Source organism: Petaurus breviceps, unplaced genomic scaffold (genome assembly GCF_028583685.1).
Source record: "Petaurus breviceps papuanus isolate PSGF00001 unplaced genomic scaffold, PetGlider_PUasm1.0 186, whole genome shotgun sequence".
Lineage (NCBI taxonomy): Eukaryota > Metazoa > Chordata > Mammalia > Diprotodontia > Petauridae > Petaurus > Petaurus breviceps.
This window is the reverse complement of record NW_027185798.1, coordinates 45,165,275-45,191,464: the sequence shown is the minus strand read 5'-3', so window position 1 is coordinate 45,191,464 and position 26,190 is coordinate 45,165,275. Positions and strand designations below refer to the sequence as shown.

The following is a 26,190-nucleotide window of genomic DNA, read 5'->3' as shown; positions in this document are numbered from 1 at the left end:
CCATATAGGAATGTAAAGTTTCACTTTATTGAATCCCTTATGATTACTCTTTCATGTTTACCTTTTTTATTTTTCTCTTGAATTTTGTGTTTGAATGACAGATTTTCTGTTTAGCTCTGGTCTTTTCATCAGGAATGCTTGAAAATCCTCTATTTCATTAAATTTTTCCCCTAAAGATTATACTCAGTTAGATAGAAATGTTATTCTTGGTTACAATCCTAGCTCCTTTGCCTAATGGAATATCTTATTCCAAGCCCTTCAGTCCTTTAACACGAAAGCCACTAAATCGTGTGTGATCCTGACTGTGGCTCCACAATATTTTAGCTTTAAAGTAAGTCAAACCATTCCACAGACCTCTATATAAACTGATTTTTACATAATGCAATTTTTTTCCCATAAGTGGGGAAAGGAGAGAGGCAGGAAGGGGGCTGTGGGCAGTGCAGAGAAGTGGCCAGAACACTATTCAAGGACATAGTGGGGTGGGGGAGCCAGGGACAGAGGAAGTAACAGCAGGAGGAGGAACGCAGGGTCTGGCCAGAACCAATAGGAAGAACACCATGGGGTGGGGAGGATACATGGGGGCTGGACAGAAACACATATAGGAGAGGAGAGGTGACATGCAGGGGTTGGGTACAGATAGCACCAGAGCACAGAGGGAAGAAAGAAGACACACAGGGCCAGAGAGGTGAGCAGGTAGGCAGAGTGAGACAAGGGTCTCCTCTCTTAATGCCAAAGGTCTCAAGCCAACCCTGATCTGGCAGAGGGCTGTTCTTTTGCTTTCCCTTAAGGGGTTTTGTTTTGTTTTTTAGTTTTGGGGGGAGAGGAAGGGAGACTGAAGTACCAAGCTGAGGAACAGGAGCGAAAAGAGAGAGCACAGTACTTTCAGTAAAGTTACCTTGTTTGGGGGGAATATGGATTTATTTCATATTCTTTATGTAAAGTCAGATTTGCATAATGCAGATGTATGTAACATAAGAACTGTCTTTGGCTGTTTCCACATTGCTGTCTCCTAAATTTGGCTCTTGGTGATCCCTGCCATTGTTGTTGGTTTTTATGGTCAAGTTGTTTTTTATTGTCGTTTACTCATTTCTCCAGCCTATTTTTTTGATTTTGAACTTTGGAGAGGCCCTGTCCCAAGCTTCAGGCATTTTTGTGCTGCTGTTTGCAGAGCTGTTTCAGGGTGTCTGCAAGTTTTTGGTGCTTCTAAGGTGGTATGATCCAAGGAAAGGTGTAGTCATTGCTTTCCTGGTCTGCACTCTAGTCTTGACTCAGGAAGAGCCTTTGCTTCCCCGAAGCCACAGGTGCTAGTGCCCCACCTTGCCTTGTAACTGCAACCAGGTCCCCTGCTCCCTGCCCTGATGACTGACTACTAAAGCCCCTCTGTGCCCTGGAACTACCACCCAGAACTGTGCATGGGCAATAGAGTTCTCAATTAATGCCAGCTGCACCCAGTGTCAGTAAAGGGTTCCCTGCAACCCTTTTCTAACCAGTTTTTTTTTAACTCCTTTATCATCTCTAAGCCCAAAATTCCAGAAACTGCTGTTCCTGTTGCCACTGTCGCCAGTGTGGCTAAGGCCTGTCCCTGGTGCTTCCACCCGGCCGCCACCTCAGTGTCACAGACTTCTGCTGCCAACCCCCTACGTTTTCTTAGGCTCATAAAACATCCCACCCTGGGGTGGCCAGGAAGCACAGCGAGTAAGAGCACCGGCTCCAGTGTGGAGAAGACCTGGAGATCGAATCCCGGGCTCAGACACTTAGCACCCACCCAGAAACACCTGGCCGTGTAACCTTGAGCAAGTTACTTAACCCCAATTGGTCAGGGGCAGCCAGGTGGCTCAGCGAGTAAGAGCACCGGCTCCAGTGTTGAGAAGACCTGGAGATCGAATCCTGGCCTCAGACACTCAGCACCACACTCAGAAATAACTGGCCTTGTAACCTTGAGCAAGTTATTTAACCCCAATTGCTTAAAAAAAAAAAAACACCCAACCTATTTAAGGACTTCTGCAAGAACGTTTGTTTAAGGGCTTATTTTAAAGTTATTTAAAGGGGAATGTTGAAAAAGTTCAGCTAAATTGCTTCCTCTAATCTACCATCTTGGTTCTGCCTCCAAGAAAGCACTTTTTAAATCTCAGAACACTATATAAATGTGCCTAAAGACTGAACTATCTCCTGTGAAAACGTTCTTGCAGAAGTCCTTAAATAGTTTGAGTTTCAAGAGGTTATTTTTGGCCACATTCTCCTTGACTTCAGCATGGGGTGCTACTGATCACCTCTTTGTGAAACTCCAAACTTGGATTTAAAGACATTTCATGATCCTAGCTTTTCTAGTCTTGGACTCCTTCAAGATTTCTTTCCTCCACACCTTAAGTGTGAATGTCTCAAAGCCTTGTACTTGTACTTGACCACCTCCTTTTTGCAAAACAAAAAGGGTTCATCACTCTTAAAGAATTCATCCATTTGAAGTGATTTGACATATATCTTAAAGACTTTAGTGGGGGAGGGGGGTGGCTAGATGACACAGTGAACAGAGCACTGGCCCTGGAGTCAGGAGGACCCGAGTTCAAATCCAGACACTTAACACAAAACTAGCCCTGTGACCTTGGACAAGTCACTTAACCCCAATTGCCCTACCTTCCCCCCTCCAAAAAAAAAAAAAAGCAAATCAAATGCTCTAGTCCAGTTGAAGGCTGAATGACTACTTGTCAAGGATATGAAAAGGATTCTCTGTTAGATACAGATTGTGGTAGAGTCCAGGGCTCAAACTCAAATAGAAATGGGGACCATTGAGCAATAAATACATAAGGATCCCTGTGGGTGCAGATTGCCTTAGAAAATTATATATTAAAATTATCACTTTTATTTTTATTCTATTAACCACTTCCAAATTCCATTTTAATCTGGTTTGGGCCACATTGTCCACTGACCATGCTTTTGACACTTCTGGCATAGTTCACTGAGTGCAGGACTTGGATTTAAATCCTGCTTCAGACACCCCCAAGTTGTGTGATATTGGGAAGCCCACTTAACCTTTCAGACTCCATTTCCTTATCTGTAAAGTGGGGATATAATACCAAATTATGGGGACCAATTGAGATAATGTACATGAAAATAACTTTACCAGTGTTAAAGTGCTATATGAAACTTTAATTAATTAGTGTGGCCTCTGAAGTTCCTTCCAAATCCCACCCATTCAACCCTCATGGAATTTTAACACATGGATATTGAAAGGCTAGGTCTAGAGCTGGCAGGGTCTTTGAACCTTTGTGCTGTTCCACAAACAAGACCCTCCATCTCTCAGCTTAAGGCATTTTTTCTGGCTGCCCTGCACGCCAATGCCTGGAACACTTTGACCTCCTACTCTGCTTCAACTGCTGACCTCCCTGGCTTCCTTTAAGTCTCAATAAAATCTCACCTTTTACCAAAAGATTTTCCCAATCCTTAACTGCTGTGCCTTCCCATTGTTAATCATTTCCTATTTATCCAGTGTATATATTGCTATCTATTTCTATATGTATACAAGTATGTATGTGTGTGTGTGTGTATATAAAATGTATGTGTGTGTTTGCATGTTACCTCCCTCATGGTAAGCTCCTTGAGGACAGGCGCTGTCTTTTGCCTCTTTCTATGTCCCCAGGTCATCCCAGAGGGCCTATTAGGCATTGATTGAGGGACTGGTGTGGCTGCTCTTCAGACACTTACAGATGGTTATCATGTCCCCTTTTCCAACTCCTTCAACTGATCTTTAAATGGCCCTAACTCAGGTCCCTTCACGTTTCTAGCTGTCCTCTTCTGGACATTCTCCAGCTTACCAAAGCCCTTCCTAGAGTGCCCTAATCTGACTTCCCGGCTTCCTTCAAGTCCCAACTAAAATCTCATCTTCTGCAGGAAGCCTTTCCCACCCCTTAATTCTAGCACCTTCCCTCTGTTCATTATTTCCCGTTTATCCCATCTAGAGCTTGCTTTGTATATATTTCTTTGCACGTTGTGTCCTTCCTCCCCTGGTCAAACTGTGAACTACTTGAGGGCAGGGGCTTCTTATGCCTCTCTTTGTATTCCCAATACTTAGCACAGCGCCTGGTACGTAATAGGTTTTTAATAAATGCTTATTGAACATGATACTCCAGTTATGGTCTGACCAAACCAGAGTATAGCGAGACTATCACATTCAAGCAGTAGAAGATCATAGGGAAGAGAAGGAAGGCAGTACATGCACTGGTCAAGTCCAGCTACCACCACCACTGCCTTGACCACCATCTCCCCTTAGACCCTGATGGCCATAGCCTGGGACCCAAGAGCTTAGGAACAGTAATGCTTTCAGACCAGCATCCTCAGCCATCATCTTGGGAAGCAAATGCCGTGGAGATGCTACAGTCACAGCTATTGAAGACCCAGAAGAGGAAAGCCTCATCCCCCAAGTCCTTAGCCCTGTCCAATTGTTCAACATCAGAAACTGATATTTTAACAGTGGCAATGACAGAGAAGAAGCATTACTATCTGCTATATCACCTCCCCTTAAGGACCATGGGAAGGGAGGACCATAACCATGCCTTAAACCCAGTTCACTCTGGCTCTCATTGATTGGACAATAGGCCCAAGCACCACTTAGTGGTTACTTTTTGGACCCTCCTGGTTCAGAGTGAATGTAAATAGTGATTGTTTCTCTTTTGGTCAGCAATCCTGAGGGCCTTCCCCTCCCATTTTGATTTTTTTTTTAATTGAGTGAATAGAGTTCAGTGACTAGAGGCCTATTCACTGAATGGGTGTTGCCTCACTCAAAGTAAGGCCTGGGAAAGACCTTAACTTAAAAACAGGCCACAGTCTTCCACTCTGTCCTGGGCCATCTCCAGTTATCCTGCTCCATATCTGGCCATTAACCCCAGATGACTCTGTAGGAGAAAGTGAGGCTGTTGACTTTGCACAACCCTTCCTCACTCAAATCCAATTTATTTGCCAGTCATGTCATCATCTTCCTGATGCTGTGGTCCTCTTGGAGAACAAAAGACAAACCACACACTGCAAGGACCATGGGGTCTTTCCATCTGCCTGGCAGCTAAAGTACTGGAATTGTCTTAATTTTCTATTTGTGTATTTCCAGCATTTACCACAGAGCTTTGCACCCAGGAAGTACTTAATTAATCTGTTTTCCCCCATTCAAACATTATGCCTCTCTTAATATAGCCCAAGAATGAATGAGCATTTTTGGCTGTCATATCACACTGTTGTCTCTCTGGCTTTGCAGTCTTCTAAAATCCTCAGATATTTTTCAGAGAAGTTGACTAACCATGATTTCTCCATCTTGTACTTGTGAAATCTTTCCTGTGAACCCAACAATAAGATTTTACACTTACCCCCATTACTATTCAGCTTCTTAAATTCAACCCAATGTTCTAGTGTGAGAAGATCTTTCTGACTCTCATCTGTCATCTAGAACTCTTTCCATTCTACACCTGCCCTGTCTTGTACTTGGGAAGTTTATTTTTGAATTCAAGTGTCTTTACACTAACCTGTTAAATTACATCTTAGAACATCTAGCCCAGGCTCTTGAAAGGTTCTAGTCTGTCAAGATCTTTTTGAGAACTGATTCTGTCATCCATTAGGTGTTATCTCTGCTAGCCTTGTGTCAGCTCTAAGTGAGATAAGCACCCCATCTATGCCTTTATCCAAGTCATTGGTAAAATAACAAAACATGTTAATTAGCCTACAGAGTCAAGTATAAGTCCCCTGAAGGTTCCATTGGAAATCTCCTTCTGATTTGCTTAGTCAATTAGTTGTGTCCGACTCTTTGCGATCCCATTTGGGGTTTTCTTGGCAGAGCTACTGGGTGGTTTGCCATTTTCCACTCCAGCTCATTATACACATGAGAAAACTGAAGTAAATAGGGTTAAATAACTTACCCAGGGTCACACAGTAAGTATCTGAGACTGGATTTGAACTCAAGTCCTCCTGACTCCAGGGCCCAAACTTTATCCACAGAGACACCTAGCTGCCCCCCTTCTGAGTTGACATATCTTAAAATGGAATCTGATGAAAGTCCCCAAAGTACTATAAAGTTGGCCTGCAGTTTGTGAAAAGGAAAAGGTGATAATGTGAAGGTAGCACAGTGAATGGAGTTCAAATCCAGCCTCAGACGCAAGTATATGACCCTGGGCAGGTCACTTAAGCCTCTTGCCTCAGTTTCCTCATCTATAAAATGAGCTGGAGAAGGAAATGGCAAACCACTCTACCATCTTTGCTATGAAAACCCCAAATGGGGACACAAAGAGTCAGACACTACTGAAAATTGAACAATAACAACAAATTAAAAGCCATTGGGAAAAACTTTAAATTTAGATAATGACAATTCATAAAACTGCAAAGTCAGAGTATGACCAAAAGCAGAAATCCTTTATGTTTGGTCATGCTGTTCCTCTTTGCTAGGATCATGTTCATTTCCCCTTCATCTTCTTCCCTCTCTTCATTTAAATCCTATCTGTTTTTCAAGACCTAGCTCAAATAAGCTTCTCCTAACTATCAGTGAGAGGATTTACTTCTCCTCTCAATTCCTATAGCATATTTAGTATATACTACCAAAATGTAGTGAATAACTACACTTATATACTAATATTTATCCAATTACATATTGTTTTTTTCTGGATCTTGAAATCTCAACTATTACCTCTAGGATATAAAATCCCTCTCAAATTTAAAGTTATCATGATTTTTAAAATTTTAAAATTAAATTATAATTTATAAATTTGTAAAAATATATAATATAAATTATAAAATTATAATAAAATTAAAAATTCAAGTTATCATAAAAAAGTTGTCATATTTAAAGTCTGACTCAGCCTAATCCCCTAATTCTTTGGCTTTAAAATTGGAAATTAGACACTTGTAATTCATTTAATAGTTTTTTTTTTTAAATAAGGTTTACTTAGCTATCACTGGGAAGGTATTTTTCATTCATGATAAAGCATTGAAATTCAGTTGAACACACTTTCCCAGAGTGATCATGCTGTGGGTCTGTGGTCATAAACCAGAGGGAGGAGCTTCAGCCCTACACATCCTGGTTGTTTTGTTTCCAAGAAAGTGGTTTTGTTCTTCCTTTTTGAAAAGGACCTTGACACCAGAAAGGTGATGCCGTGACATGCAAGTGAATTGGATCTAAGTGAGGGAGGGCTGTGCAAAGTCACCAGCCTCATTTTCTCCTCCAGAGCCATCTGAGTCCAGCGGTCAAATATGGATCAAGATGATTGGAGATAGCCCTGGATGCAGAGGAAGACCCTGGCTTTTTTGAGCTAAGGCCCTTAACAGTCTCAGTCTGATTGATGCAATGCCCAATCAGTGATTAAACTATATCATTGACGTGAGGTTCATTTTCTCTGAACCAATTAAGTCACATTTCACAATTTAGTTAATTTTTTAGGAATTTTGATGTTAGACTATTTGGGTCACCTAAGTTTAATATTGATATTGGGTATCCGTGGTTTCCTTAAACACACTGTAATTTCCATGTTTATTTCTGTATTTATCATGAATTTTTACTTTTGCTTTGTTTTATAGCATGATTATTATTCCTGCTTTTTGGATATGTGAGGAACATCCTTAGTCTAGGAATAAACAATACTCATTTGAAAGGACAGCCAGAAAGGCTTTCATTACCTTTATTTTACATTCCTAGTGAGTGGGTACCACTGAATGGAGAAGAGTACAGAAACTTAGACAAATGCTATATGATTGGATAGGGTCTCTCTGCCCTTCCCTCCCCCAATGCTGGTCTACATGTTCCTGCACGTCCTGTGCAGCATCTGTCTTTGCAACATCCATTGTTCCTATGGAATCTGTGGCAACCAAACTGTTAGCATTTCTCACAGATATATCTAATGTATAGTCAATTTTGTTCCAATCTTTTATTTTTTTGTTCTATATGTATCTTTGTTTTTTAGATGTGTTTCTGTAAGCAACAGATTGTGGGGTTTTATTTTCTTAGCCAACCTGTCATTTTTTACTTTTATTGGATTGTTGGATACATTCACACTTAAAGTCATGAGTTAAGTTTATGTTTTCCCCCATTCATTGTCTTGTAATGCTTGGGTTTGTTTTTTTAGTTTGGGCTTTTTTTTTTTTAGGCTTTTTCTTGGGTTCCTCTTTCTTTTTTAGGGCAGCATTTTATCTCTTAGATTAATCTGTTTTGCTTAATCTACTTTGATGCTATGCTATTCCCATAGTCTCTCTTCCAGACTCTCCACCACCCTCCTCCCATTCATTGTCTTTGCCTCTTTGTGGATTTGTCGATATTGTTCAGTTATCCGTTTCTTTCTTTTCCCCTCTTTCCTTTCTTAGTGACTAGTTCAAAATCTCCTCTCCTCTTCTTTGCTTTTGTTAGTTTTTCCCCTTTCCTTCACCTTTTTTCCAAGAATTTTTTATCTTGCTCTCTTCATCCATTCTCTTCTCTTTCTTTTCTGAACTTTTATTCTTTGATTGCTAGTCTATTTAGACCTTCTTTAATTTTTGTGTTCTTCATGTAATTGAAATTTCTGAAGTACCAAGTCTGAGCTACTTTTAAAAATTTGTTTTCGTCTTTGTAGATCTTATTCCATCGTCCCTTTTTTCTTTTGTGTTTTGCTGGCAGAAGCAGGAAGTAATGAGGATAGAATTGTTCCATAACAGAAATTACTCTGTATCACAAATGATGTGGTTCAGTTTTAGCCTCCCCGTGATCATTCTCCTTCCCATCTGCCATGAAATCTCCTCTCTGGGTTCAGGCCCTCTTACCTTTCTGAGTACCAGTTGCCCCCAAGATCTCCAATTTCCCTTCTCCTGAGGCAGGATATTGTCCATAGAGACATGACACTATCTCGAAGGAAGTGGTCTCCCTATACATCAATTCCCCCCAGACTAGACCCATTGTAAGGTTCCTTTCATGCATTACCATGGGAAAGCTCTTCGGTGGAAACCTCTTGCCCCCTTTCTTTCCTCTTGTTCCAATCTTTCTCTTGCTACATCTCTTCTTCTTCTATACCCTCTCTTCTTGTCCATTTACAACAAGGGTTGGTTACCTTCCTCTTATTTATCCATGAAATTGATAACAATACATTCCACATTCCACTCTGGGCACTCTGGGCTCCACTTCCTCTTTTCGCATCTATGTACCTTCCTGGTTTACAATTTAATTCTATTAAATACTTTGGTTCATCTATGGGGAGGTGGGGAAGGTTTTGAGCCTTAGTCCATAGTGTTTCAGACCTGCTCTTCCATTTTATGGATGAGGAAACTGAGGCAAACAAAGGTTAAATGACTTCTTTAACATCACACAGCTAGTATTGAAGGCTGGATTTGAACTCAGGTCTGCCTGACTCTAGGTGCAGAACTCTATTGTGCCACTTAGCTAGCTAAGAGAACTAAGCTTGTTCTCCAGGAGGCAGAACAAAGAACAATGAATGGTTGGAAAATGCAAAGAGACAAACTTAGACTTGATGTAAGAAAAAATTCCTCGAACTAAGCTTGTTCTCCAGGAGGCAGAACAAAGAACAATGAATGGTTGGAAAATGCAAAGAGACAAACTTAGACTTGATGTAAGAAAAAATTCCTCACAGTGACACCTATCCTCTTTTTTTATCCTCCTCTTTCTGACTCCTTCCCCTTTAACTGATTTAATTATCATCTCCATGCTGATGATTCTTAAATCTACCTATCCTGCCCCAATTTCTCTGCTGACCTCAAATCTCACATCTCCATTTCCCTTTCAGACATCTCGAACTCGATGTCCAGTAGACATCTTAAACTCGACATGTCCAAAATAGAAGTTATCTTTCCCCCTAAACCTTCCTCCCCCTCTCTTATCTTACCTATTACAACACCATCCTCCCATCCCTCAGATTCAGAGCCTAAGAATCAGCCTGGGTTCCTCTCTATCTCTAAACTCACCCCATATCCAAGCTATTGCCAAGGCCTGTTTTATTCACCTTTGCAACATCTTTTGAATACCCATTCACCTTCTCTCTTCTAACACAGACTGAAACCACCCTGGAGCAGACCCTCATCACCTCCCACCTTGATTATTGTAATAGCCTGCTGGTAGGTTGGCCTGCCTGAAGTCTCTCTCCATTCTAATCTATCCTCTATTCAGCCACTAAAGTGATTTTTCTAAAGTTCAGGTCTGACCATGTCACTCTCCCCTGCTCAATAAATGCCAGTGACTCCCTATTGCCTTCAGAATGTAATACAAAATGCCAGTGGCTTTCTATTACCTCCTTTATAAACTGTCCCCTCTTCTGACACCTTAACTCTCCTCCATGTTCTCTTCCATCCAGTGACGCAGGACCCTGGCTGTTCCATGAACAGGACACACCATCTCTCAACTCTAGGCATTCTCTCTGGTTATCCCCATGCCTAAAATCCTCTTCCTTCTCTTCTCCAACTACTGGCCTTCCTGACTTTCTTTAAGTCCCACCTCTCCTAATTCCAGTGCCTTCCCTCTATTAATTATTTCCTACTTACTCTGTATATAGCTTGCCTTGTATATATTTGTTCGCATGTTGTCTCCCCCATTAAAAGTGGTAAATTCGATGGCAGAGACTATGTATTACCTCTTTTTTGTATCCCTAGTGCTCTGCATGGTGCTTGGAACACAGTAGGCACTTAATGTTTGATTCACTGATTTATCGGTTGGTGGTGGGTAGACCCCCAGCTAAGTAGCTTCTAGAATGTTAGCTCTGGTGCCAGCTAGATTTCAGCACCCTTTCCTGCAGGCCTGTGTAGCTACTCACATTGGACTCCTTCCCAGTCCTATTCCTGGTTCTTGTATCTTTCTTTATTTGACTGAACTGTCAGTGTCTGGTGCTTTTTACAGGGTTAAGGGAGGGTGGAATGGATGGTCTGGACAGAGCCTCCAGACAGGCACTGTGTATAATCTTGGGGATCCCTAACCTAGGGGCAACCTAGGTTTCCTCATGTGGTTTCCTCACGAAAAAGGAGTTGTCTTACTTTGCTATTGAGATTTCAGAGAGGCCCTCCCTGTCCATTCTTGGGTGCAACGAAAGTTGCAAACAAAATCCAGTTGATCAACAATAAGCTAGATAAAGTCAATGAGACAATCATTGGTGGTGGGATGGGTTTCACCTTTCTCAAAGTGCTCAACAACATGGAGATCAGAACTTCTCTTTTTGATAAAGAGAGAGCCAAGACTGTCAAAGACCTGATGGCCAAGGCTGAGAAAAATGGAGTCAAGATCACTTTACAAGGCAGCTAGGTGGCTCAGTAAATAGAGCACCAGCCCTGGAGTCAGGAGGATCTGAGTTCAAATCCAGCCTCAGACACTTGACATTTACTAGCTGTGTGACCTTGGGCAAGTCACAACCCCAACTGCCTTGCCTTCACCCCTCCAACAAAAAAAAAAGATCACTTTGCCTATTGACTTCATTACAGTAGACAAGTTTGATGAGAATGCCAAGAATGGACAAGCCACATTGGCCTCTGGCATCCCTGCTGCATGGATAGGTTTAGACTGTGACTCTGAGAGCAGCAAAAAGTACACAGAAGCTGTGGTCCAGGCCAAACATATTTTGTTGAATAGACCCATTGGAGTATTTGAGTGGGAAGCCTTTGCTCAAGGAGCCAAAGAGCTAATGAACAATGAGGTGGAGGCCACCAAGAGGGGCTCTGTCAATATCAGAGGTGACGGCGATTCTGCCATTGGCTGTGTCAAATGGAACACTGAGGACCAAGTCAGCAGTGTGAGTACTGGGGCTGGTGCCAGTCTAGAAGTGCAGGAGGACAAAGTCCTCCCTGGGGTGGCCGCCCTGAGCGATGTCCCATGGATGCCACTTTCCTGCCTGCTGGTGCCTGTGCACAACCCTTCCAATTTGACCCTGCAGGGCTTCCTGTCCCTTCCCTTGGCATCAGGCAAGTTTCTTATGACTCAACCATCGACCAGAAGATGGGGCAATGAGAGCTCCAGAAGCAGCTCACCTCAGCTTTGTGGTTGCTGTGTGTGCCTGTTGTCAGGTCTCACTTGAACTTATTTAGTGTGTTGAAATCATTGTTGTGATCTGTAGAGTGTGTGTATATAGACATACACTCTATATAGGTGGATATGTATATGTAGATATATTTACGTATACATACATACATTTATTTATTTATATTTTGCCTTTAGAAAAAAGCTAAAGCTGCTTTTAGCTAGACTCTCTTGAAATAATTTGTTCAGCTTTGTCAGTAGTTGTTTTTTTCATTACCTATACACAGTATGGAAACAAGAAGAAACTCCAGTTTGGGGAGGAGAGGGAAAGTTGTCCTGTCAAATAAACTTTTCATCAAAGTGCCAGCTCAAAAAAACCCAATAACCCCCAAAACACAGAAACCACACTTTGAAGACCCTATCTGAACATGAAGCTGATTGGGGAGGGGTACTAAGTGAGCTTAGCATTCTTCCACATTCATTCATAAAGCTGCTACCTTGTTGGATTTCTGGTATTCTTTTCTTCTAGTTTCAGCTGTGTTCTAAATAGTACATAATTCTTTTCTGGGGGATTTTGGAATCAGCGGGGTTTGGAAAAATGTTTAGTCCACCATCTTGTTGATCACGTGACCTTTAAATTGAGCAAATTAAATCCTAAGGACAATTTCAATTTGTTTTCAGGAAAAAAGTCTATATTTAAGGGGTGAGATGGGGTATGACAGTGTTAGGGCATTATTCCCTTCACAAAAGGTCTTCATAATTGACTCTCATCTGTCTTTCCACAATGACTTCACATTTCTCTCCCTCACGTATACCATGTTCCAGAAAGCAATTTGAAATTATACTAAAAAGTGAATAAAATGTCTGCATTCTTCAACCCGAGGACTCGAATGATCAGAAGATCCCATAGCCCATAATTCATCACAGCACTTTTTGTGGTAGCAAAGAGGTAGAAAACAAAGTAGATTGACTAGAGAATGGCTAAATAAATTATACGTGAATGTAATGGATTATTATTACAATATAAGGAAAGATGAGCATGAAGAATTCAGAGAAAAATGGGGAGAGTTATGTAATATAACAGAGAGTTAAGTAAGCAGAACCAAGGAAAACAATATACATTATTGCAAATGGAAAGAATGACAATCCAAAACCCTAAATGTTGTCATCGTAATGACCAAGTATGGCTTGGGAGAAGAGATGAGAAATACTTCCTTTCTTTATATTAAAAAAACCAAAATAGCTGGCTTGCTCGCTGCCTCTATGCCTTGGCAGAGGTTATGTTTATGCAGGAAATGCTCACACGTCTCACATCTGCACCTCTTCTATCAGTCAACAGGCATTAATCTGTTACTTCCTGCTATGGGCTGTGTATAGAGGAGCCCTCATAGACCCTGGTCCCCTAATCCTGCCCTTCCACAGCTTCCATTCTACTTCTTAAAATCCCTAGTTCTTTTCAAGGCTTCTCTGATCCTCCTCAGGCTTTTGTGTCTTACATATTTACTCATCTGTGGCCAGGTCGTTTTCCTTCCCTCAATGCAATTGAGGACAAGGACTGGGCTCACTTTTGTCTTTGAATCACCAATGCCTGTGCACAAGCATGTCATAAATGTTTGTTGAATTAAATTGAATTGGCTCCTGAGGACTCTCAGAGCAGCAATCATGCCTTATTTCTGTATCCCTTGGTTGGATGCTGAAAAAACAAAGTAGGACCATCAATTTGAGGAGTTTGAGATGGAAAGGACATTAGAAATTGCCTAGTCCAGGAGTGGACCCTAGGTCTTTGGGTGCGGCCTTTTGACCAAGTCCCCAAGGCCACACTCAAGGACCTCAAGGGCCACATGTGGCCCTGAGGCCATAGGTTCCCCACCCCTGGCCTAATCCAAGGTCCATGTTTACATGGCACTGAGAGGGGAAGCAACTGGCTCACAAGTCCCACAAAGAATAAATGGCAGAACCAGGATAAAAAACAGGATCACCTGACCCCAAACCCAGTGGTCCTTCCACTTCATCATGCCACTTAGGCATTTAATAAACACTTGACTGGGGTGGCTAGGCAGTGCAGTGAATAGAGCACCAGCCCTGAAGTCAGGAGGACCTGAGTTCAAATCCAGCCTCAGACACTTAACACTTACTAGCTGTGTGACCTTGGGCAAGTCACTTAACCCCAATTGTCCTGCCTTCCCCCCTCCAAAAAAAAAAAAGAATAAAGAAATAAATTTACTTAACTGAATAATAAAATGGTCCTTTTTCTATTCTTTTCTGTGACTGTTTTAAGTCAGATTGACAAGTGACTATTGGGACACTGAAGGACCTGTTTATGAAACAAAGCCACTTTAGCACCCTCCCTGTGACTTACTTGTAGACATCTGACACACTGAACACGAATTGGAGCTTTGCAGTGGTTGGCCAGCTAGTTTGATTGGTGGTTTGACTACAATATTTCATCATTCTTGCAAAAATGAGCTGAGTCCCAAAAAAGGAAGCAAGTACACCAGGCAGTCCAACTTTTTTTCAGTCATCTTACCAGAAATTGCTTTTAAGGTAAACTCATTTTTTATACTTCTTTCGTCATTTGTCTAAAAGAAATTGTTCTCCTAAAGAAAACATCAGCTAAGTAAACTTTCTGTTCATTTAAGTGGCAAAATCTTGCCTGTTTATATATATTTTGTTTTACTTTCAGGAAGAGGTTGTCTTTAAATGATTGAGAAACACCATCCTCTGAAAGCGTGAAATTTGTATGACTGAAGTGCTCCAGGATTCAGTCAAACAAAAATTGTTTTAAGGTATATGTTCACTCTATCCATGCCTTGATTTTGCCAAATATTTGGGGGTTTGAAATTAATTTTTCAATTGTTTTCTGCTTTTTCTTTGGGTGCATAAGTAAGAAGTATGCTCCTGTGTGGCTTTCTCCTTCTAGGAGTTTGGAGAATAATTTCAGTGGCTTTAAATTTATTTCACAGGGACAATGTTAAACCAATCAATGAATCAACAAACACATATTAATCATCTGCTTTGTACCAGGCACTCTGCTAAGTGCTATAAACACAAAGCAGCAGAAAAACCAGTCTTCTGCCTTTACAGAGTTTGCCTTCTAAAAGGAGAGACACCACATACATAAATCTGTACGTACAAGATACTGAATAGATGGGAGCCACAGATGGAAAGGCCCTTGCAGCTGGAGGCTCTAAGGAAAGTCTCCCATGGAAGGTGACATTTCAACTGAGTCTTGAAGGAAGCCAGGGAGACTAAGAGTCTGAGGAAAGGAAGAAGGGGAATAACTGGTGGAGAGACACAGTGTGGTTTGTGAGAAACAGAAAGTGGCCCAAAAGACCAGAGAGAGTATAGTGTGGAATTATGGGTTAAACAGTTGGGAAAGCAGGAAGGGGCCAGGTAGTGAAGAGTCTTAAATACCAAACAGAGGCATATACATACCTACATATATATGGATATATTTTATATATATATATATATAACATATATATATTTGTAAATGGTTATTTTATTTTTTTCCAATTACATTCATTTTTATGAGATTTTGAATTCCAAATTTTTCTTCCTATTGCCCCCCCCCCAAGATGGCAAGCAATCTCATATAGGTTATACATGGGCAATCATGGAAACATAATTCTACATTAGTCATATTGTAAAAGAAGAAAATTATTTTAATTTGCATTTCTCTAATCAATAGTGATTTAGAGCATTTTTATATTACTATAGATAGCTTTAATTTCTTCATCTGAAAACTGCCTATTCATAATCCTTTGACTATTTATCAATTAGGGAATGTCTTGTATTCTTATAAATTTGACTCAGTTATCTCTCTCTCTCTGTATATATACATATATTTGTTTTTTTTTTTTTAGAAATGAGGCCTTTATCAGAAACACTTTCTGTAAAAATTGTTTCCAATCTTTCTACTTTCCTTCTAACCTTGGTTGTGTTGGGTTTCTTTGTGCAAAAACTTTTTAATATAATGTAATCAAAATTATTCATTTTGCATTTCATAATGTTCTCTATCTCATTTGGTCATAAATTCTTCCCTTCTCCATAGATCTGACAGGTAAATTATACCTTGCTCTCCTAATTTGCTTATGGTACCACCCTTTATGTCTAAATCATTCACCCATTTTGACCTTATCTTGGTATACGGTGTGAGATGTTGGCTTGTGTCTAGTTTCTGCCATACTATTTTCCAATTTTTCCCAGCAGTTTTTGTCAAATAATGAGTTCTTATCCAGGAGATGGAGTCTTTGGGTTTATCAAACAGTAGATTATTATAGTCATTTACTACTATGTCTTGTGTACCTAATCTATTCCACTGGTTCACCACTTTATTTCTTAACCAATATCAAATAGTTTTGATCGTTTCTGCTTAGATCTGGTATGGCTATACCACATTCTTTTGCATTTTTTTTTCATTAATTCCCTTGATATTCTGGACCTTTTGTTCTTCCAGATGAATTTTGTTATTTTTCTAATTCTATTAAATAATTTTTTGATAGTTTTATTGGTATGGCACTGAATAAGTAAATTAATTTTGGTAGAATTGTCATTTTTATTATATTACCTTGGCCTACCCATGAGCAATTGATATGTTTCCAATTGTTTACACCTTACTTTATTTGTGTGAAAAGTAATTGTGTTGGGGTGGATAGGTGGAGCAGTGAATAGAGTACTGGCCCTGAAGTCAGAAGGACCTGAGTTCAAATTTGGCCTCAGACATTGACATACTTTCTAGCCATGTGACCTTAGGCAAGTCACTTAACCCCAACTGCCCTCCAAAAAGCAAAAAGAAAAAGAAAAGTAATTGTGTTTATATATTGTTTCTGGGTTTGTCTTGGCAAGTAGACTCAAATATTTTATACTGTCTACAGTTCTTTTAAATGGAATTTCTCTTTCTGTTTCTTGCTGCTGAACTTTGTTGGTAATATATAGAGCTGATAATTTATGTGGATTTTATATCCTCTGACTTTGCTGAAGCTGTTCGTTATTTCAAGAAGTTTTTTAGTTGATTCTCTAAGTATACCATCATATTATCTGTAGAGTGATGGTTTTGTCTCCTCGTTTCCTATTCTAATTCCTTCAATTTTTCTTCTCATATTGCTAAAGCTAAAATTTCTAGTACAATATTAACCAATAGTAGTGACAAGGGGCATCCTTGTTTCACCCCTGATCTTAATGGGAATGCTTCTAGCTTATCTCCATTACAGATAATGCTTTCTGATGGTTTTAGATAGATTCTATTTATTATTTTAAGGGAAGTTCCATTTATTCCTACACTCTCTAGTGTTTTTAATAGTAAGGGGTGCTGTATTTTGTCAAAAAGCTTTTTCTTCATCTATCGAAATAATCATAGGATTTCTGTTGGTTTCGTTATTGAAATGGTCAATTAAGCTAATAGTTTTCCTAACATTGAACCATTTATCCCTGTGTTTCTGATATAAATCCCACCTGGTCATAGGGTGATTATCCTGGTGATAAATTGCTATAATCTCTTTGCTAATATTTAAAAATTTTTACATCAATATTTATTAGGGAAATTAGTCTATAATTTTCTTTCTCTGAAAGAAATTATGGCTCTTCCTGGTTTAGGTTATCAGCACTATATTCTTGTCATAAAAGGAATTTGGTAGTACTCCACCTATTTTCCCAAATAGTTTATATATTATTGGAATTAATTGTTCTTTAAATATTTAGTAGAATTCACTTGTAAATCCATCTGGCCCTGGAAATTTTTTCTTATGGAGTTCATTGATGGCTTGTCCAATTTCTTTTTCTAAAATAGGGTTATTTTTAAAATTTCCTCCTCTGTTAATCTGGAAATTTATATTTTTATAAATATTCATCCATTTCACTTAGATTGTTACATTTATTGGCATGCAGTTGGGCAAAATAGCTCCTAATTATTGCTTTAATTTCCTTTCCGTTGGTGGTGAATTCACCATTTTCGTTTTTAATATTGGTAATTTGGCTTTCATTTTTTTAAATTGAATTAACCAAAGGTTTATCTATTTTGTTTTTTTTTTTTTTATAAAACTAGCTTTTAGTTTTTATTAGTTCAGTGGTTTTCCTACTTTCAATTTTATTAATCTCTCCTTTGAGTTTCAGCAGAGAAATTTTCATTTGATCCTAGAGATAATGGGGAGCCACTGAAGTTTATTGACTGGGGGACTGGAGAGGTAGTGACATGTTCACACCCTTACTTTAGGAAAATCACTGGTAACTATGTTGAGGATGGATTTGTAGTGGAGAGAGGAATCCATTAGCAGCTATGGCGACTGTCCAGGTAAGAGGTCATAAAGGTCCAACTAGCATGGCGGCTTTGTGAGTGGAAAAAGGTGGGTATATGTGTGTGTATACACACATATACATATGCATATATACATGTGTATATATGCATGTATATGCACACACACATGCATGTACATGATATTGTAGAGAAATAAATTCCAAGATTTGGCCACTAACTGGATATGTGGAGTGAGCCAAGGAAAAGAAAGTCTGGGATAACACTGAGGTTTCAAAACCATATAATAGCTGCATGACCATGGGCAAATCATAGCTCTTCAAATTCATCTGCAAAATGAGGGAGTTGGGCTAGATCTTTAAGGTTTCTTTCAATGCTCAAAAGAAAGATTTGATCCTATGATTGTTGCACACAGTCTCAGACACAGGCAACACAGGACATCTTTACCTGCCAAGTTTTTACCTTGTCCTTTTCTTTTTTGCCTCAGAGGAACAAAGAATGGGAGCAGGTTCCTCCAAACCAATGACAAGCACTGGTAAGTTCTGGATGTGCCATCCCATCATCTTTTTCAGTCAGCCCTTAGCAAGGGCTTCATCCCTGGGCTCTTATGATTTAATAGGCTATGGTCGCTGGGAACAAGTGCTCATGTAACATCATGGGAAAGCATTGTTCATTACATCCTCAAAGGGGTTTTACAACAGCCCTGAGAGGTGAAAAGAGGGAAATGAAAATGACTCTTCCCGCTGCCTGTGAATATGGGATGTTTCCTGTTCTCTCTTCTGTAATCACTAGAGGGGACGAGGGTATAGTTCATTTGTCTCTCTGCTGCCTTGAGTAGTCACAGAATTTTCTGGTTAATTCTTATATGTGGGGGAGAAATATTTTCAGAATAGGCATTTTTCTCCCGTGACTCTATTACGTCTTTTGCTACCATCAAATAGTGCTCGTGAAATGCAAATAACCCTGCCTACTAAAAAGGAACTTTAGCCTTCAGAAGTGACACATCATATGTCCTGAATTCTCAGTAGGTTAGGAACAAAAGTTATGGGAAAGGATGGGAATAGGCAGCCAGCCTAGTACAATGGGTACAGGAATTTTCTTTTTTTAATATCTTGTTAGCTGTATTTTGGTGTCTTTTGTTTGCAATTCTATGTATTTTATGCATTTAAAAACATTGCTCTGAGTAATTCTTAGTAAATGCATAGGCTTCAAAAGGCTGCCAAAGGGGTCCTTGATGCAAAAGTTTAAGGACCTGTAGTCTAGCAGAAATGAAAAACGAGCTAGAAACTGAGGCAGATGTGGTGGGAAGAACCCCAACCTTGGTTCTTTTGGTCCATTACATTCTCAAATAAACTCAGAAGACCAAGGTTTGAGTCCTGTCTTGGCCACTTAACTGGTTGTATCAACTTAAATCACTTACCACCTCTCTCTGGCTTCATCACTGTAAAACAAGTTTCCATGAGTTTCCTCAGTTTTCATGACTCAAAAACCAAGTGGATTGCACTAGATGCCCTCTGAGGTCTGTTCCATCTTTAAATTAATCTGTGAGCCACAACCTCAAAAATTTCTTCATCTGTAAAATGAGGGGATTGTATCAGGTGATTTTTTTTAGCTTCTAGCTCTAATGTCCCATGATTCTAACATCTGAACTTAGACCTGGTTTTGTTACTGGACTTAGGAAAGTCACTTTTATTATTTTTGGTTATTTATCAATTTTATTATTAGCTAAATAAAACCCCATTAGGAATATACATCTACTGTCTCTCTTCCTAATAAAAAATAATGCATTTTGATTGCAATTATTTGTTCTTTTTGACTTATCCACATTATGCCATTCTATTACTGCAGATAATTGAGAGTTGACTACATTCAGTTCAATTTAATAAACATTTTTTTCAGCACCTTCTATGGGATTGGCGTTCTATTACCCATTGAGAATACAAACACAAAAAATGAAATAGTTCCAGCTGTCAAGACCTTATATTCTCCTGGGGAGAAACAAAATGTACTTAGAGACATCTATACAGAATATATGCTGAGTAAATACAGAGTAATTTTGGGGATGGGGTACAGTGGAGAGAGATGGAGATGGAGAATCAGAGAGAGTCAGAGACAACCAGAGAGAGAGAAAGAATCAGAAAAAGGCCTGCTATTGGAGGCAGAAAGGAAGCTGAGATAAAACTACGGATTTTCTGAGGCACAGAGAGGAAAGCATTCTGGCCCATGCAAACACATGGAAAAGTGAGCAGGTCAATTTGGCTGGAATACAGAGTACAAAAGGGGGAGTCATGTACAATCATGCTAGAAAGAGATTGTAAAGGTCTCTGACTGACAGACAAGAGGCTGTATTTTATCCTGGGGATCCACAGAAACATCTTGAGCAGGGCAGTAGGACAATCCAGCATCTTCTTTTAGACATACTTTAGCACCTGTGTAGACGATAGGTTGGAGGAGGATGAGACCAGAGGCAGGAAGACCATTTGCCATAAGTCCAGGCACAAGGGTAATGAGGAAATGCACTAAAATGATGGTGTGTGAATAAGCAGAAGGGGCAAATGGGAAGGGCCTGGGGAGATAGACCGGCAGGACTTGGCAAATGGACATAAGAGGGGTGGAGGAGAGGAAGGAGTCAAAAGTGACTGATTCTGAGGTTGCAAACTGAAAAGATGGTGATTCCATGATAGAAAAGGGGAAGTTTGGGGGGCGGCTAAGTGGTGCAGTAAAGGCAGCACCAGGCCTGGAGTCAGGAGGACCTGAGTTTAAATCTATCCTCAGACACTTGACACTTAACTGGCTGTGTGACCTTGGGCAAGTCACTTAACCCCAATTGCCTTTCCCCTCAAAAAAAAATAGGGAAGTTTGGAGGAGGGAGTAGCTTTGTACATGGAGAGTTTGAGATGCTTATGGGGCCAAGGGTGATGCAGGATTAGTATTTAGGCAATAAGATTAGGGAGGATGTATATAGATTTGGGAGTCATCTACATGGAGATAATTGACAGCCTCTAGGTGGGATGAGGTCTCTCTAAAAGAGCTTAGAAAGAACAGGGACCAGGACAGAGTCATTTAGTCAATCAACAAGCATTTATTAAATGCTTGCTACGTGCCAGAAACACATAGCTCTGAATCACTTCTAAGTGCTAGAGATACAAGCAACAACAGCCAGTCTCCAAGACTTTACATTCTACCAGGAGACAGCCTGTCCTCATAGAAGCATGTACAGTGAAGGTAACCTGAGAGGGGATGGCACTAGTCCCTGGTGGAGGGTGGTGTGGACTTCCCACACAAAGGACCTTGAGCTGAGTCTTGAAGGAAACCCAAAATTCCAAGAGGTGGCATTGAGGAGGAAGAAAATTTCAGGCATGTTGGTCAGCCAGTGCAAAGTTGCAGAGAGAAGGGATTTGGAGCATTGTGAGAAACAGCAAGGAGGGGCAGGAAGGCAGGAGAGGCCCAGATGGTGAAGAGCTTTGCCTACCAAAGAGTTCATAGAGGGTGTCCCAGAAGTCTTGGTGCAATTAATAGTGATAAAGCTATAAGACTTCTGGGATACCTTGTATTTGATTCTGGAGGTTATAGGGAGCCCTTAGAATTTGAGAAAGTAGGTGCAAATCAGGAAAACCACTTTGGTGACTATATGTATGGGAGAAAGATTGGAGTGGAGACCTGAGGCAGGAAGAATAGGGTGAGGCAGTGATTGAAATATTATGAGAGATAATGAGTGGGGTAGAGGCTGTGGAAATGGGGATAAAAGAGGCAAATCCCCCCCCCCAGATATGGTGAAATCATAGCAAAGAACTGGACAAGATGGGTGAGAGCAAGCAGTCAAGGATGACAGTCTCAACTTGGATGATTAGGATGATAGTGGTTCCCTCAATTATGGAAACTGGGATGAAGGATGGGTTTGGGGATAAGTCTGTTTTGGTCTCCACAGTTAGAGAGTAATGCCTTGGTGATGACCCAGAAAAGGGAATGTAGAAGCAATCAGATAGAACTAGGAGAGGGCAGCATAATGAAAACCGAACCCAGGAGTAGACAATGATCAAGGAGGACAGGGACTGAGGAGAGGCCCCTGGATTTAGCACAGGCAGCCTTGGAAGCCAGATCTCAGTAGAGAAATGAGTGGAAGGTAAGGCAGAGGCAAAAAGGAGAGACAGCTTTTTCTAGGAGTTTGGCAGTGAAAGAGAGGATGATGGCTTGCCCGGCTAATAGGACCAAGGGGTATTTTTAAAAGGCTAGAAGAGATCTAGGCATGTTTGTACACAGTAGGGGAAAAAGTATTGGATAAAAAAGATTGAATGTTTTAAAGAGTTGGGGAGGAGGGGGAAGATGATCAATGGAGCAAACCTCTGGGAAAGATGGGAGAGGATGGGATTAAGGAGAGGGGCAGTAACACTTGGGAGCATGTAATCACAAAGGCCACAAATGTTATGGTCCATGTTACATGTTAGAATCCAAATCGATGAACCACTTGGTAAGTTCAAAGTGGGGGAGATATATATTGGTACAGGTAAGAATTGTAGTAGCTTTTGGTGGATATGTATATATGTATGTGTATGTATAAATATGCACATATATATCCATACACATACAATACTCAAAAACCTGTACATTCACACACTATATCGTTTGTGTACACACACACACACACACACACACACACGCACACGATTATTTCTCCTTTTCCCCTCTGTCAGGCAAGGTGCAAGATACAGGGCAATATGAACCCAAACCTCAGCTATGTGCTCTTACTTACTTGCACAGATATCCTGTGAAAGTAGAATGTAACCTCCTTGAGGAAAGGGATTTTCCTTTGTCTTTGTTTCCCTGCTTAATGCTTGTACATTTTAAAGATAACAGCTGACATTTGTATAGTACTTTGAAGCTCATAATTCTTCACTCCTCATTTAATCCCAAAGGCCCTCTAAGGTAGGTGGTATTCCAGTTTTACAGATGAGGAAACTGGGGCTGAAAGAGCTCAAATGTCCTGCCCAGGGTCATATAGCTAGTGTGTGTTTGGGGCAGAAACTGGAATCCAAGGGCTTCCTAAGTCTAGTGCACTCTACTCTGGCATTCTGTCTCAAAGACTTTTTTTGTCTTATGTGATATATACCATATCATATCATGTCATATCATCTCTGGTTAGTCCAGAATTTGAGAGTCTCTGATCCCCACTGATTTAATTCTCAATGCCACTTGCATTAAGTCTTCAACTGTAGCCATCTTCTGAAGTACAATGGAGCCCCTCACTGGACAAAAGGTTCCCTAACATATATTTGTATTCCATTGTAGAAAAACCAGGCAGTACATCAACAGAAGGCACACGCCCTGGTACACCAGATTGTGCAGCTATTTTCTATGGGTAAATTGACCTCTGACACTCTTTACCTGGGGTCAAGGATGTGGTTGGTTTTGGGTTAGGAGATAATAGCTCAGAGAGAAAGGGGACCTTGAAACTTTATGACCTCAATTTCATTCTCAAGTCCTTCCCTACCCCACAACTTTCTATGCTTGTCTTCCTCCGTTAGAATATAAGCCCCTTGAGGGCAGGGGCTTTCTCTCTGGTGTTTGTGTCCCCAGGGCTTAGTATGGAAGGTGGTAGACTCTTAATGCTTGTTGACTTGAACAATTTATGGCTTAGACTCAGCTAGGAGAGATAAGATTAGGGAGGCCAGCCAAGGATAAATTCAATGAATCGTGGCTATATTTTGTGAGTGTTTTTATAGTAAAACAAGGCTACATTCTGGCTTGGAGAGCAAGGGCTTGGATTTCAAAGGACTCATTTATCATCCCTCCTCTTCTCCCCCTTTACCAAAACAGAATATACCCCTACTTACTTGCGGCATTTGTTGCTGGTGTTCTTCTGACGCTTCTGGTCGTCTGCCTCATCAAGAAGTGCTGTCCCAAAAGTAAGTGGTCCCTAAAAGAGGTTCAAGGACCCTTCTCTCTCTGCAGAGCAGCACCTGTAAAGTGACCTTCCTAAAGTCATGGCCTAAACTCCCCCACCGAAGTGGTTCCCTGTTCCTTCCAGGATCAAACCAGTTCCTCTGTTTGGCTTTTAAGTCTCTTCACTATCTGGCCTCTTCCTCGCCTTCCAGTCTTTGTATATTTCATGATCCAGTGACACATAGAACACTCTATCCCCCGTCTCTGGGCTTCCTCGGGCTTACCTTTTAGCTGACCTGGCTTCCTTGAAGACTCAAATTTCACCTTCTGCAAGAGGCTTTTTACTGGATCCCTCCCTTTTGTGAGAGTGCCTACCTTCCATTTACCCAGTGTATGTCTTATAAGCACAGAGTTGTTGGCATTTGGTCTCCATTCTGAATAAAGTCAGCTCCTCGACTGCAGGGACTGAGCCTTTGCCTTTCTGTGACCAATTTATACTGATATTTGGCATATACTAAGCACTCCAATACTTTTTTGTGAGTGGATTACTGAAAAACAAACAAAAAATTGCCTTGTCTCTCCTCATCACTCTCTCAGGAATGGAGATTCCTATCCCCAGTCTCTCACACCAGAACCCCAAGAATGCTCAAGAGGGAGAATAGCTTCTTCTTTCTCCAGGCCCTATTTGTGAGGTCTGTCCCTCTTTCTCTTTGATCTTCTGACAGATCCAACCAGCGACTCCCCGAAGGTTTCCAAGGCCGCAGACCCTTCCCACAAGGTAAGAGCATTCGGCATTTAGAGGACACTGAGCCAAAATGTCTTTATCAGAAGGGAAAGGATTCTGAGAAGGACTCTCCCTGATACCTTTACATGGCCCTTAACCCTTTAACCTCAAACTTTGCTGACCTCTGGCTCTTGCTGACCCAATGTCCCATTTCCTTGGACAGCTTTTGCTTGCATGGCCCCCACTCTGAATCTCACTTCTTCTATTCCATGTCTTCCCTACAGTGCTGTCCAACTGCTGAGGAGGCCTGTCCCAATATGCCTCTCAGAAATTCAGAAGAAAACAAAGTCTACTTTGCCCAACACCCATATGAAGAACCGGACCCAATTATCTATGCACAAATCAAAGTGCAAACCAAAACCAGCCTTCCCACAAGTAGAAGAGGGGAGACACACCAGACCTAATGGCCCCAGCCCTGGATTATTTCCTCTTTTACAGATTTTGGTCCCCTTCATCCTGTGGGTCCCAACAAACCCTATTTAGTTGTGACATATTTAAGTACTTAATCTAGTCATTTCAAAAGCTGCTGGACAAAACATTCTCTAGCCATGGAAGGGATTGCTCATCCTCTGGCTTTGACTCTTAAGTCCCATGGAAGGCAGGGACTGTATCTCTTCTGTAGACTACTACAGCTATATGCAGCATATAAAGCTCTGTGAGCACAATTAGTGGTGTTAAAGTGACTTTAGAGGAGCACCTGGAAAATTCCAAATAAATCTTATACAACCCTTTATTTTTCTTAATAGCTCACGCCTGAGCCCTTCCTCCCTCCTCCAACTTTCTCTAAAGTTCAGAACCACAGGATCACAGGCCCTCAGGAAAAGGAGGCAGTTACCACAAGGGCAAGGAAAAGTCAGAAATCAGGAATGGGATTAAGTTCAATTTCTAATGAAAATCTGAGAGAGAAAAGAGACAGAGGAAGAAGAATCTGGGTAAAAGTCATTACACCCTTCCTCTTACAGTAGACTACTAAGTAGAGAAGAGACCACCATGAAGGCAACCAAGTTTGGGGAAATGGTCAACAGTAAGCAGGAAAGTGTTATATAAATTAATCCAACTGGCCCCATGATGGCAGTGAAGGATAGGAGAACTTTTCCCTTTGTTTCTGCTGAGCTGTTTGTCTAGGCAAGGGAACTGGGGGTTTCCCCTAACTTCCGTGTGCGGTCCTCTTCCTCACCCTTCTCTGTTGCAGGAACATACCTTATAAAGACAATGTAAGAACAGAACCATCTTGTGCTGTCTGCTGCTAATTGAGAAATGAATTAAGCTTCTCTTTCCCCTGCTTTCTCAAAGAAGGCTCAAGGTTCCACTTGTTTATTGGAATCAGCAAACCTGTAT

The 26,190-nt window shown here is 40.8% G+C and overlaps 1 protein-coding gene and 1 pseudogene across 2 annotated transcripts; both read left to right on the top strand.

Moving 5' to 3' along the window:
* Window positions 1–10,514: 10,514 nt before the first annotated feature.
* On the top strand, window positions 10,515–11,996 carry LOC138162252 (phosphoglycerate kinase 1-like; annotated as a pseudogene).
* Window positions 11,997–14,309: 2,313 nt separating this feature from the next.
* On the top strand, window positions 14,310–25,583 carry CUNH1orf162 (chromosome unknown C1orf162 homolog). 2 transcript variants are annotated; one of them, XM_069090378.1, is made up of 8 exons: window positions 14,310–14,482; window positions 14,622–14,724; window positions 18,150–18,227; window positions 18,676–18,723; window positions 23,475–23,544; window positions 24,003–24,091; window positions 24,794–24,846; window positions 25,077–25,583. In XM_069090378.1, the coding sequence occupies exons 4-8, from the start codon at window positions 18,687–18,689 to the stop codon at window positions 25,254–25,256; spliced, it is 429 nt and encodes a 142-aa protein (XP_068946479.1). In that variant the 5' UTR covers window positions 14,310–14,482; window positions 14,622–14,724; window positions 18,150–18,227; window positions 18,676–18,686; the 3' UTR covers window positions 25,257–25,583. The 2 variants fall into 2 exon arrangements, with proteins under 2 accessions (XP_068946479.1, XP_068946480.1); XM_069090379.1 differs by lacking the exon at window positions 18,150–18,227.
* The last annotated feature ends 607 nt before the right edge of the window (window positions 25,584–26,190 follow it).